Here is a 10,363-nt window from a genome sequence, read left to right as displayed (position 1 = left end):
AGGGGGAATCCCGTAAGCATAGAGTATGTTATTGCTTTATATAGATAAGTTTAGGCCTTATTTCATCGTTGAAATAAAACAATTAGATTTGTGGGTTATAATATTGTTATTTTTACACGTAATGTTCGTATTCTTCGAAGATAATAATTTTAAATTCAGTTTGAAATGAAACAACTTGAAATAAATCTGTTAGTAAGCTTCTATCACAATTAAAATTCAGAAGTTGCAGAAGCATTCGTAACACTAATTAAATTCATGAAAGTAGGATTATAGATGACCGATTTGTTTCAATCTGACATCCGTCATTATATTTTTCATTATTTTCGATTTTACTGAACTATTCATAATTTTATTGAATGATTTCATAAAATGAATCAGCTCCGAGGCAGGTATGTAAATGTTGTCCTAACGATCGAAGAAGGTAAAGGTATGGGCTTCATAAAAAATCCTCTCTATGTGTCAGCAAATTTCAACGGAAGAATTCTTGGTAAGTACCGGACAACATTTTTAATAAAAACTATCCTCTTTTTCTATACCCACAGAGTCAGATACTGTAGAACCAAGCGAATGTCCGTCTTTCAACACTGAACTGGTGTGGGAAATTGAAAAAAAAGATCTGAGGAAGATTCGCAGCACTAATCAGCCATTACGCATTGAATGCCTAAGTCTGAACTCACAAAAACGCAAGGATCGTGTGGGTTTCGCTCTTCTTAGCCTCAGAAGCGCCAAAGTGGTCGCTGCACAAGAAAATGCTCCTTTAATATGGCAAAAGTTCATCGGCGTGCACGATAAAAAGTGTTGCCAACCTGAGCTTTCCATTTCTTTGTCGATCCAGGAGCATGCAATTCATAATAGACCCAATTTCAACTCGGATGAAACAGGTATAGTAACCTAACCTAACCTACCACGTCACTCAGTAAGTCTTGGGTCTGCCCCACAGGTGGCAATGCGTTAGTACCTATCTTAAATTTTTAAGGAACAATGTGTTTTTACTGGTAAATCTCGGGACTTATTGAGTGAAGTATATCAAATACTTTGGTACAAAACAAACGAAATGATTTCTCACATACGCTAAGACCTAAACTTACTCCGTACTAGTAACGGTGATGCCTTACATCTCCGAAGAAGAAAGCGACGGTTCCACTGAGTTGTCCAGCTCACACACCTCTTCAGAAAACATCAACACCCCAGTGAAGTACCTGGAGGACGGTTTCATCAAGGTAGGCAGGCCGGCCAGTGACAAGTTCTCCTTAAACCTTCTAGTTCGGGCATCGGCCAACTTGGATCTCCTCCTACCCGAGATACTGGTATTTGGCAGGACCAAGCAAAAGTTCTACATCTGCTTCAAGATCTTCGGCATCGTCATCAAGACCAAACCGTTCGAGAAGACTTTGAACGACGTGATCGAGATGAACGAGAAGATTGTGGTAGGTATCTAACAGATCCGTGGGGAACACCATCGAATGATTCGGAGACCTTTCCAGGTGAGACTGCTGTCGAACAAGGAGACCCTGTTGGATTTCTTCAAGACCCAGAAGATCCTCATCAGCTTCTGTTGCGGCAACGAGAAACTGGGCGTTACGAACGTCGAGCTGAACAAACTGATGCTCTCTGACGACGCTGATGAGGTCCTGGAGTGTGAGGAGCTGTGCTATTTCAAATTTCCATCCCAGAATGGCATAGTGCCTTGCAATGGCGAAGCAAGGCCATACATCGAGGTCCAGTCAAGTGTGACGATGGACGCAAGGGATTCCAGCAAGCCTTCTGGAGATGACGTCAACGTCAAGCCTAGAGACCAGGACAAGAAGGTGTCCACCATCGAGAAGGCCAGTGGAGATCAAGTGAGTGGTTTGATGAGACACTCTTCAGTTTTAACGAACTTTCACTTCTTTTTGCTCTTAGCCTATTATTTCCAATAATTCCCCATCAGGTAGAAGTTAATTATAGGTACTGGAAGCATCACCAAGGAAGAAACTAAAGCCTGAAGCAACTTCCCTTCCTCCGACAAAGTCCCCAACTATACAATCGCCAAAAAAGAGCATACCGAACCAACCAGAGCCTCTGATGCGTACTGCAGTACAACCAAACCCGCCAAAACCATGCCATAACACGTCACCCTACAAGAAGTACAGCTTAGAGATAGCTCTGAAGGACTTGTCGGTGCAGATCGAATCAAAAGTTGATGTCAGTTTGAAAATCACGCATCCAAAAGCTTCTAGCTACCTCTGTAATCCAAAGCCTTCCAACGAGGCTTGCAACAAATGCAGGATATTCTATATAGCGACTGAGGATTCTTTGGGTGGGCTGTTGCACATATGGCAGCCTAAGTGTAGTTTGGTGGACGCTGAAGAGAAGAACTTAACAGAAGAACACTTCATAAACAGTGGAATATTCTGGCAGAAGAAGAAAGGCAAGCTGTTCGAAGATGAAGACTTGCTACTGCACACCTACCAGGGTAGCTTGAGATGGAAAAACAAAGATGAAGAATGTGCCAGGTGATGAGTCAATCTCAACAGATTCATTTTTCACCTCTATCCTCCACAGGTTCGAAGTGGTTATGACCTTAACCGAAGAACTCTTGGAGATGGAAACCGACAAGGGTCCTTTGGATCTCTTACCGCCAGTAATCGGGGAAGAGATAACCATCAAAGAGATCATGGACCTGGAGAACTGGAAGAAATCGGAGAAAGACGCCTTTAGGGACAAGATGTTCGATATGGAGAAGGAAGAGAAGGAGAAGCTGCAGAAGGAGCTAAACGAGAGACGAGAAAAGGCGGAAGAAACCATGAAACAGCAGATGGAGAAGTGCAAGGAGCTCCAGAAGGTGTTGCAGGAGAAGTGCGACAGTTTGAAGACTGATAAGCTGATGAAGAAGAAGCGGAACGCCTTACCAATGAGTGGCAAGTTATCACACATTATCTACACTCTTCTCTGAGAGTGTTGAGTGTTGTTGTAGATATTCGGAAAGGCTTCTAACCTAACCTTGCTAAAATTTGCAGTTTTGAACAGTATCAAGGACAAGGTGAACTCGAAATATTCCAAATACGACCCAGAACTTCTTATGGTGGTGATTAATAAATTGGAGATCGACAATCAGGCCTTGAGAGATGTGGTGATGCAACAAAGTGAACAACTGAGAGCACATCAAAAGTCAGCTTTGACCAAAGAACAGACTACGAATTTACTACAAGAGCTTAGAGGTATAATTTAACGCAGAGTTTCTATTTCAAATTCATTCTATTCAATATATTTACATAAATTTATTCTCATCAAAAAAATGAAGATGATGTGCTATCAAGGGTTTTCCAGGTTTGGAAGAGAAATTTGAAGAGGCACAAACGGCAAAAGGATTCTTTAAGACCCAATGGAAGAAGGCTTTCGAAGAAGTACACGAATTGAGGACCAAGGACTACAAGCACCTGCAAGCTGAACTCAAACAGAGCAAAGAGGAACTCACCAACCTTAGCCTTGATTCTTACGTTGATGACAATCAGGATGAGAGTCTTCTTTATGAAGGCTTCAGGAGTTCTAGAGATAATGATTTAACTTACAGTGGTTTTTGAATGGTATTTAAAAGGAGTTCAGACAAATATACATGATTTACAACCTTGTGGACTTTCTTCATTCATTTTTGCTTTAATTTTACCAGTTATGTTTGTGCAGTCTAGTTTTTACGTTGGCATATTTGTCGAATTTTCGTTTGGGTTCCTAGAGTGCACTAAATAGTTTGGTAAATATAGCCATAACGGTATTTGCTGACGGCAACTGTAATAACTAACATTAAGGTAAGGTCAAGCAACCGATATGTTTTTAAAGTACCTCTTCGTGTTATCGTATCTTACTTACATCCTCAATGTTTATGGTTTAGAACATAAAACAATACTTCGAAAAGATCGTAATATTCTGCTTAGAAAAAGAAGATATCTGCAATTTCCAGAAGGGAGCACAGTAATAGTAAGTTAGGCCCCTACTTTTTTAAATTTCTGTGGACGCCATGTACATAAATTCTTTCTTCAATTCTATAGTTGCTGTAACATAGATTCATACAAGTTTTCTTAGGAATTTTATAGCCTTTATCATTTGCATTTTCCAGTTCACGTTTTCTTTTGTGAAAGCAGTCATGGTGCGGAAACCTAAAGGCTATATGAGTCTTTTGGAATGCGACATACCTTTCAAACTACCCTCTGCTACTGACAGACCCATAAAACACAAATTTAGATATGGCAGAAGTGTCGAATTGAAAGCAAAATGGATTAGAATGCTCAACAGGTGAATAATTTGGGTTTTGTCAGGTTTTCGATCTAGTTATTTCGTATTCTAGATTGGGGATCAACGGTGAATCTTGTGTGAAGAGAATGATTTGTGAAGCAGAATCTATTGTAGGATACAGGAACAAATCCATAATGTCTAGAATTGTAGGAACTTTGTTTAGGTAAGCAACCAAAATGCAGTCAATTTTTTTTTTAACTTATGATGATATTCCAGAGAATTCTTAGGTTCTGAAAGCTGTGCTTCTGAAGAGTTGCAAGATTGCATTCTACCCCCTTTTTCTGAAATACTGAGGAAAATTTTGAGGCTCGAAACTTTTGATTATCCATAAATTATATAAAATTGAATAAAAGTCGAAAATCCTTCATTTTGTTTTTATTTGATCAAGTAGTAAAATAACCATTGAGTACTCCTAAGCTGACATCTAACAAAGGAAATGGACATTCTTTATAGAAAGATTCACATCGATTTTCTTCTCCAAACTTAGCAGCTGAATGATAATCACGATGTTCTTCTGGTTCATGGTCTTCTATAGGTTGTAAAGGGAATCTGAGAAGAAGATAAAAATGACAGCTCTATGGGAACACCGAGAAACATAATTTTAGGTTAACTGAACCTTACCTAAATAGTGAATCTATGATCTTCTCGGAAATACTACTGTTCTCGAGATTCATCTTTTTAGGAGCTTCACACAAAGCTCGCATTATACAAGACCTTCCATTGAACCCAAAACTGAAAAAATAATCTGTGCACATTCTGTGAATGACGTAGTTTATCCAACTCACTTTTCTATGATCTGTTCTATGCTCTCATAGATACTTCTCCTTTCGCTTCTTTTTATTATGTGGGACTTCTTTTTGATGTTATCTAAGTATGTTGTTTTATTTGGAAGTTGATAACTGATTCCCCAATTTACTCCTTCAGTGAAAATACTACCAGCTGGTATGATAACTTGTTGAGTCATACAGAAAGCTACCTAAAAATATATTTAATACTTGATAATTTCTCATAGAAAGATCGATTTTGAAATTGTTTCTCACCGATAAAGAGGCACCTTCAGGAAATGCAGCAAACCTTTTGCTCCTTCTTAAAGAAACCTCATCTTGTGTTTTGATTGCATCAAAATTTGAAAAAAATAGAAAAGAAATCAAGACCATATAGTGAATCATGTTTTTGATCAAATGAAGCCAAGGTATGTGAAGAATATCATGATGGCGCTCACAAAAATACCGTTCAGTAAACATTGGTAAATTTTGTTCCAACAGAAGGTGTTAATTTCTGTTGTTTCCATGATCATGACAATAGCAGTAACTGTTTCTCGTGTAAAGAAATTAGAATGAATTTTGAGCTTGGATTTTTCTTGGTTGTATTTATTCTGTTGGCTGTGGTGACAGAAAGTGCGGTAACTGAAAAGAAACGAAAAAAACTGTATATATCTTTTCCAAAGGGAGCTACACTTTCGGTAAGAATGAAATAAATTAGCTGAGCTTCGTAAAATTCTAGTGTTCTAGATCATTCAATAATATATAGTTTGCCATACATGTGAAAACTTCTAAAGGGCGCACACACGACACTAGATATTTCCAAAATTCTAATTTCCAGGTACAAATATGTTTGACTTACCAGATGGGTGTCACTCCAGGATCTATTTTTACAGAAGCTGTGAATTGGGGTATAAACTACCCTCTAGAAATAAAAGAAGAAATGAAAATGGACATGGAACAAACCCCTGAAGAAAAGTTACTTAGGAGAGAGAAACGTGGTTTGTTTAGCAGAATGGAAAAATTGTTTTATCAGTAAGTGTCGATGTGCTGTCAATATTTACCAAAATTTCAATAAATCTTCGATTTCAGCATGGGCTACCATGGTAGAGACTGTATTTTGAGAGCCATTTGCGAATTCTCTTCAATATTTGGATCAGCCGATAAAACAATGGAAAGAGAACTTCTGAAAATATTTTTCGAGTATGTTAAACTCTTGTAGGTATAGTTTTAATATTTCAATTATTATTTGAAATTCCAGGTACACATCTTTAAGAAATGTAGAATACGAGTCGAAAGAAGATTTGATCTACCATCAAGCTCAGAAAATAGGAGAAGAGATGAATATTCCTTTCTGTGTCGAAAAATATCCGAAATGTCATTTTTCTTTGATCGATGTACTAACCGGTAGAAATAGTGTTGAAAATTTGCTTGAATATATGAGATGAAAGATATGTTTTCGTTATTATTTCTCAAAAGAAACCATTCTACAGCTTAGGATTTTTTTTTCTTTTGAAGAATGAAATATAACCCTCTTTCAATCATTTAGGATTGTTTTCCCAGATGGCACTAGAGTAAATTGACACTTAAACTAACCAAACATTCTTTCACATAAATATAAAAAATATGAAGGACATATACAAATGGTTGTTTTTCACACTAGTAGTAGTTTTTCTGGTTAAAATTGAGAAGGTTAAAAACGAAGGAAAAAAAGATTAATTTTATTTTTTATAACAACTTTATTCAATTACTTAAGTTCCCACATCAAAATTCTGGCTTTGCATTAGACATTCTTGACTACTTAAATGACAATTTTCTAGATAGGACTTCAAGAAACCGGCTTTTGGTCCACTAGAACTGAAAATGATTGCTATAATGGAAAAATACACTAACAGCTCATATTAATATACCTCATTATTATATTCCTTATTTCACAGAAGAAGCCACAGTCAGTGTTGTTCTGGGATGTCGTAAAAAACTGACAAATATGGTTTGAAACACAAGATGTAGCCAAAGTAGAAAACCTGTGAAAATTATACAAAAAAACATTAAATAATCCATTTTGATCGATAATCCTATCAGTTAAACCTAAATGTGTTGGAACTTGGTCTTGAAAACTCAATTTCCAGCCAATTTTTTTCACCAAAATATTTTAAATAACCCTAAGACGTTCCTGTCGTGAACTCCTACATTTTCCAACATTTCTCGGTCATAACTTTCCAACCGTAGTAAATGCGTGATCTCGCCAAGGCCAGCTTATGTTTACCCAATTTAAAGAAATGTTTGCCTCAGCGAGGAAATAATTTTTTTTCTGTTTTATGTCCGCTCCATCCCAGTCGTTTTACTGCACGGATAGGGGCTCTAACATTATTAAGGATCCTCGAGAAGTTTCCGGTAATAAAACTTTCAGAATCACTCGTTAATTATAACATTACTGGTGTTACGATGATACGCTTCAACTCGAGAAAAAAGTACCACGAATATATTTTTCTTCACTGAAATTCTATGCTTCAATGTATTACTTGATTAATGTAACTACGTATGTACTGAGGGAGGAAGGAATCAGAGAGTCTGTTCCTCTTTGACTCATTATATACCATCATCTCATTATAAAAAAAAACTAGCTTCGAAAAAACCTTCACTGCGGTGCTAAGTAGAAAAGAAGTTTGGGAAAGGGAATCCACAATCCCAGATCTCAAAAAGAATACCACCAAATGGTAGACAGATGGTTCTGAAACCAAGACGTGGACTGCCACTGAAGTATTCAGGGCTGGCACCAAATACTCACTATCTTTAGACTGCTGTCCAAGTGTCTTTCAGGCAGAGATACATCGGAAGATGTGTGGAAATGAACCTAACTATCAGATAGATAGCCAGGCTGGAATCAAAGCTTTGAGCACACCTATCATCGATTCTAAGATAAGCATAACAACTCACAACATATGTTCAGTCTGGGTTTTTGGTCACTCGGGAATTAAAGGACATGAAGAGGCCAACAAACTTGCCAGAAAAGGAGCACAAACTCCTTTCACTAGCCCAGAACCTTTCTCTGGTATAGGCAAATATACCTACAAGAAAGGTTTTCAGGAGAAGGCAAAAACTGGAAGAGATATACTCAGATGGAATCTTCCTGGGTTGGATCATCCCAGAAGGTATCTTTGAAACTTTGATACTACGAGATCTAAGAAGTATCTAGATCTTAGCAAGAATATGCTACTCCTCCTCACTGGATTCCTTACAGGGCATTGCCACCTCAGGAAGGACTTCATGAGAAAGAATCTAACAGAAAGAACGAGTAAAGATTCTGTGGGGAGGAGGAAGGAACTCCGGATCACCAGGTGACCAAATGCCTCGTCATTACTAGCCAAAGCAAAAAATGCTTTGAACAAGAGTCTTGTAGAAGTGAGGAAGTAACCTCCTTGAAGCCATTATAGATACTGGAGATCATCAGAACTCTGGAACTGGATGATGAGGTGTAGACTACGATGACTACTTAAATCTAAATCTACTTCTTCAATTTTTTGTAAGAATTGAGTTGTTTCCAAGATCCTTTCCACTATTTGCTTGGATCCCGAAAAGTACACTTTATATGTGACCTTATATATCTTTTCCAAAAGAGTAATGAATTACCCAAATTAGTTAAGCATTCGGGAGGTAACTTGTCATATATCTAGAACTTTTGTCAAAAATATATTTAATAGCCTTGCTAATAGATTTATTCAACTAGCTTCAATTCCATTTGCAACAGCAAACACAGTTTCTCCGTTCAATGAAGCACTGTGACCCAAACCCCACTTGAGTATTTATATACAGTTGTGCAAACTTAACGACGAAAGAATCTCCCTTCAAGAGCGAAATACTTCCTCTACAGAATATACAATTAGGTAATTAATTCTCAAACATTGATTCTGTAACAGAAAGAGAAAGTTATTCGGTATCGAGCTTAACAAAACTTCGTTATTGGAATCGGAAAGTTCAAGGTGTCCTAAACCCTTAACAAACTTTCCGAACAAGATCCCTATTTGGCTTCTGCTGAGATGAAGTTATGTCACAGTTCAAGCAGGTTAGCGAAGGAGTCGAACGAAAATTCAGTTACAAACTGTGAATTTCTATGGTTAATTGAAGTTCCTTTGAGAAAAGCCAAACCTGGAATTAAGTTTGAAGACTTTGAAAGGTAACTAACAAACAATAGAGAGGTTTCAACTCAAGCTATAAATAATTCTTAAATAAGTTCGAGCAAAACATATTTAATTTCAAATTTTGCGTGTAGATTTACAGGGTAGTGCAGAATAATTATGGAAAGGAAGTATTGATGACTTTCGTTCACGGGTACGTTGAAATAATGTTAGGAATACACCTTTGAAATTTTCTGACGTTATTTTGGAACACTCTGTATAATGTCAATTTCAAGATTGATGCGAAATTTTATATAGATCCCGTTACCAGGACCATAGAAAATTTAAGCCGAATATCGAAGAATATAAAAACCATTGAAGATACTCACTTATCTTCTTCTCTTGGAGGACCTACATCTCTTTTAAAGATCCTATTTATCTTAGGGATGGTATCTGGAAGGTCATAGTTGATCCTAATCGTCCATCCGTGAGCAAAAATACCGGTGGCGTTCAAAACATTTGTTTTTCCGTTCAAACGGATCTACAATAAAAAGTTAAAAAACTAATTCGATAAAAAATTAAGACGATACTTACAAAGAATTTACTGTTTTGATTGAAGACCACCCTTCTCCTAACTCTATGGGCGTTGAGAAGGTCTAGTTTATTCAAGGGAAAAACTAGAAGCAAAATTAATAACTGAAATTGGTTCATGTCACTAGAGTTAGATAGAGACCATCTGCTAACGGTTTTTTACGTACTTACTAACTGTGAATGTTTGAGATGACTGAGATTTTGATGTTTTCGTTTTCAATTAGAGCATCCTCACGTTAATGTTTGTGTTAAGTGTGAAATATTCAGAACGATGGCTAAAGGCATCCATAATGTACTTTCAAAAGTCGATTCGAAACATAATTGTCTTATTACTTATTTTTTCCAAAATTCCTGATAATAAAATGAGATTAAGTTAATGAATAATAAAAATGGATGAGATATTAACTACTCATCCCAATCTATTGTTAATAACATTCAGAATAATACATAAAACGAGCTTGTTTTGCCTGCTGTGAAGGCTCAGTCATACACTTATAACATTATATAAGTTTTTTTTTATTTTCTATTTTTAATCTGATTGTAAAACATTAATATTGATAGATATTATTATAAAAAGTATTCGAATTACCTTATTAGCTATTATTTTCAAATGTATATACTTTCTTT

The 10,363-nt window shown here is 36.7% G+C and overlaps 5 protein-coding genes across 5 annotated transcripts; 3 read left to right on the top strand and 2 right to left on the bottom strand.

Annotated features, from left to right (window-relative positions):
* The first annotated feature begins 250 nt into the window (after positions 1-250).
* LOC123682776 (centrosomal protein of 120 kDa-like) lies at positions 251-3,610 on the top strand. Its single transcript, XM_045621556.1, has 8 exons — positions 251-487; positions 543-881; positions 1,099-1,427; positions 1,485-1,841; positions 1,948-2,495; positions 2,545-2,900; positions 3,000-3,200; positions 3,310-3,610. Exons 1-8 carry the CDS (start codon positions 370-372, stop codon positions 3,561-3,563), a joined length of 2,502 nt encoding a protein of 833 aa, XP_045477512.1. The 5' UTR covers positions 251-369; the 3' UTR covers positions 3,564-3,610.
* A 69-nt stretch (positions 3,611-3,679) lies between these two features.
* LOC123682779 lies at positions 3,680-4,634 on the top strand. The gene is made up of 4 exons (XM_045621559.1): positions 3,680-3,954; positions 4,094-4,269; positions 4,322-4,432; positions 4,486-4,634. The coding sequence occupies exons 1-4, from the start codon at positions 3,805-3,807 to the stop codon at positions 4,598-4,600; spliced, it is 552 nt and encodes a 183-aa protein (XP_045477515.1). The 5' UTR covers positions 3,680-3,804; the 3' UTR covers positions 4,601-4,634.
* On the bottom strand, positions 4,635-5,464 carry LOC123682777. Its single transcript, XM_045621557.1, has 4 exons — positions 5,310-5,464; positions 5,055-5,245; positions 4,891-5,001; positions 4,635-4,818 (listed from the first exon to the last, which is right to left on the bottom strand). The coding sequence occupies exons 1-4, from the start codon at positions 5,436-5,438 to the stop codon at positions 4,653-4,655; spliced, it is 597 nt and encodes a 198-aa protein (XP_045477513.1). The 5' UTR covers positions 5,439-5,464; the 3' UTR covers positions 4,635-4,652.
* Positions 5,465-5,472: 8 nt separating this feature from the next.
* On the top strand, positions 5,473-6,480 carry LOC123682778. The gene is made up of 4 exons (XM_045621558.1): positions 5,473-5,731; positions 5,872-6,065; positions 6,123-6,233; positions 6,292-6,480. The coding sequence occupies exons 1-4, from the start codon at positions 5,606-5,608 to the stop codon at positions 6,476-6,478; spliced, it is 618 nt and encodes a 205-aa protein (XP_045477514.1). The 5' UTR covers positions 5,473-5,605; the 3' UTR covers positions 6,479-6,480.
* Positions 6,481-6,754: 274 nt separating this feature from the next.
* On the bottom strand, positions 6,755-9,907 carry LOC123682663. The gene is made up of 4 exons (XM_045621411.1): positions 9,740-9,907; positions 9,535-9,686; positions 6,941-7,054; positions 6,755-6,887 (listed from the first exon to the last, which is right to left on the bottom strand). The coding sequence occupies exons 1-4, from the start codon at positions 9,854-9,856 to the stop codon at positions 6,782-6,784; spliced, it is 489 nt and encodes a 162-aa protein (XP_045477367.1). The 5' UTR covers positions 9,857-9,907; the 3' UTR covers positions 6,755-6,781.
* Positions 9,908-10,363: the final 456 nt, after the last annotated feature.

Source organism: Harmonia axyridis, chromosome 6 (assembly GCF_914767665.1).
Source record: "Harmonia axyridis chromosome 6, icHarAxyr1.1, whole genome shotgun sequence".
In the NCBI taxonomy this organism is placed as follows: domain Eukaryota; kingdom Metazoa; phylum Arthropoda; class Insecta; order Coleoptera; family Coccinellidae; genus Harmonia; species Harmonia axyridis.
This window is presented reverse-complemented; position numbering and strand designations above follow the sequence as displayed.

Coding starts and splice junctions, on each gene's coding strand:
- LOC123682776 (XM_045621556.1), top strand. CDS start 370: ATGAATCAGCTCCGAGGCAGGTATGTAAATGTTGTCCTAACGATCGAA. Junction 1,428..1,484: donor AGATGAACGAGAAGATTGTG/GTAGGTATCTAA, acceptor AGACCTTTCCAG/GTGAGACTGCTGTCGAACAA. Junction 3,201..3,309: donor TTTACTACAAGAGCTTAGAG/GTATAATTTAAC, acceptor AGGGTTTTCCAG/GTTTGGAAGAGAAATTTGAA.
- LOC123682779 (XM_045621559.1), top strand. CDS start 3,805: ATGTTTTTAAAGTACCTCTTCGTGTTATCGTATCTTACTTACATCCTC. Junction 4,270..4,321: donor TGGATTAGAATGCTCAACAG/GTGAATAATTTG, acceptor TTCGTATTCTAG/ATTGGGGATCAACGGTGAAT. Junction 4,433..4,485: donor ATTGTAGGAACTTTGTTTAG/GTAAGCAACCAA, acceptor ATGATATTCCAG/AGAATTCTTAGGTTCTGAAA.
- LOC123682777 (XM_045621557.1), bottom strand. CDS start 5,438: ATGATTCACTATATGGTCTTGATTTCTTTTCTATTTTTTTCAAATTTT. Junction 5,246..5,309: donor CTGAAGGTGCCTCTTTATCG/GTGAGAAACAAT, acceptor ATATATTTTTAG/GTAGCTTTCTGTATGACTCA. Junction 5,002..5,054: donor ATAGAACAGATCATAGAAAA/GTGAGTTGGATA, acceptor TTATTTTTTCAG/TTTTGGGTTCAATGGAAGGT.
- LOC123682778 (XM_045621558.1), top strand. CDS start 5,606: ATGAATTTTGAGCTTGGATTTTTCTTGGTTGTATTTATTCTGTTGGCT. Junction 6,066..6,122: donor ATGGAAAAATTGTTTTATCA/GTAAGTGTCGAT, acceptor CTTCGATTTCAG/CATGGGCTACCATGGTAGAG. Junction 6,234..6,291: donor CTTCTGAAAATATTTTTCGA/GTATGTTAAACT, acceptor TTGAAATTCCAG/GTACACATCTTTAAGAAATG.
- LOC123682663 (XM_045621411.1), bottom strand. CDS start 9,856: ATGAACCAATTTCAGTTATTAATTTTGCTTCTAGTTTTTCCCTTGAAT. Junction 9,687..9,739: donor ATCAAAACAGTAAATTCTTT/GTAAGTATCGTC, acceptor TTTTTATTGTAG/ATCCGTTTGAACGGAAAAAC. Junction 6,888..6,940: donor ATAAGGAATATAATAATGAG/GTATATTAATAT, acceptor AATCATTTTCAG/TTCTAGTGGACCAAAAGCCG.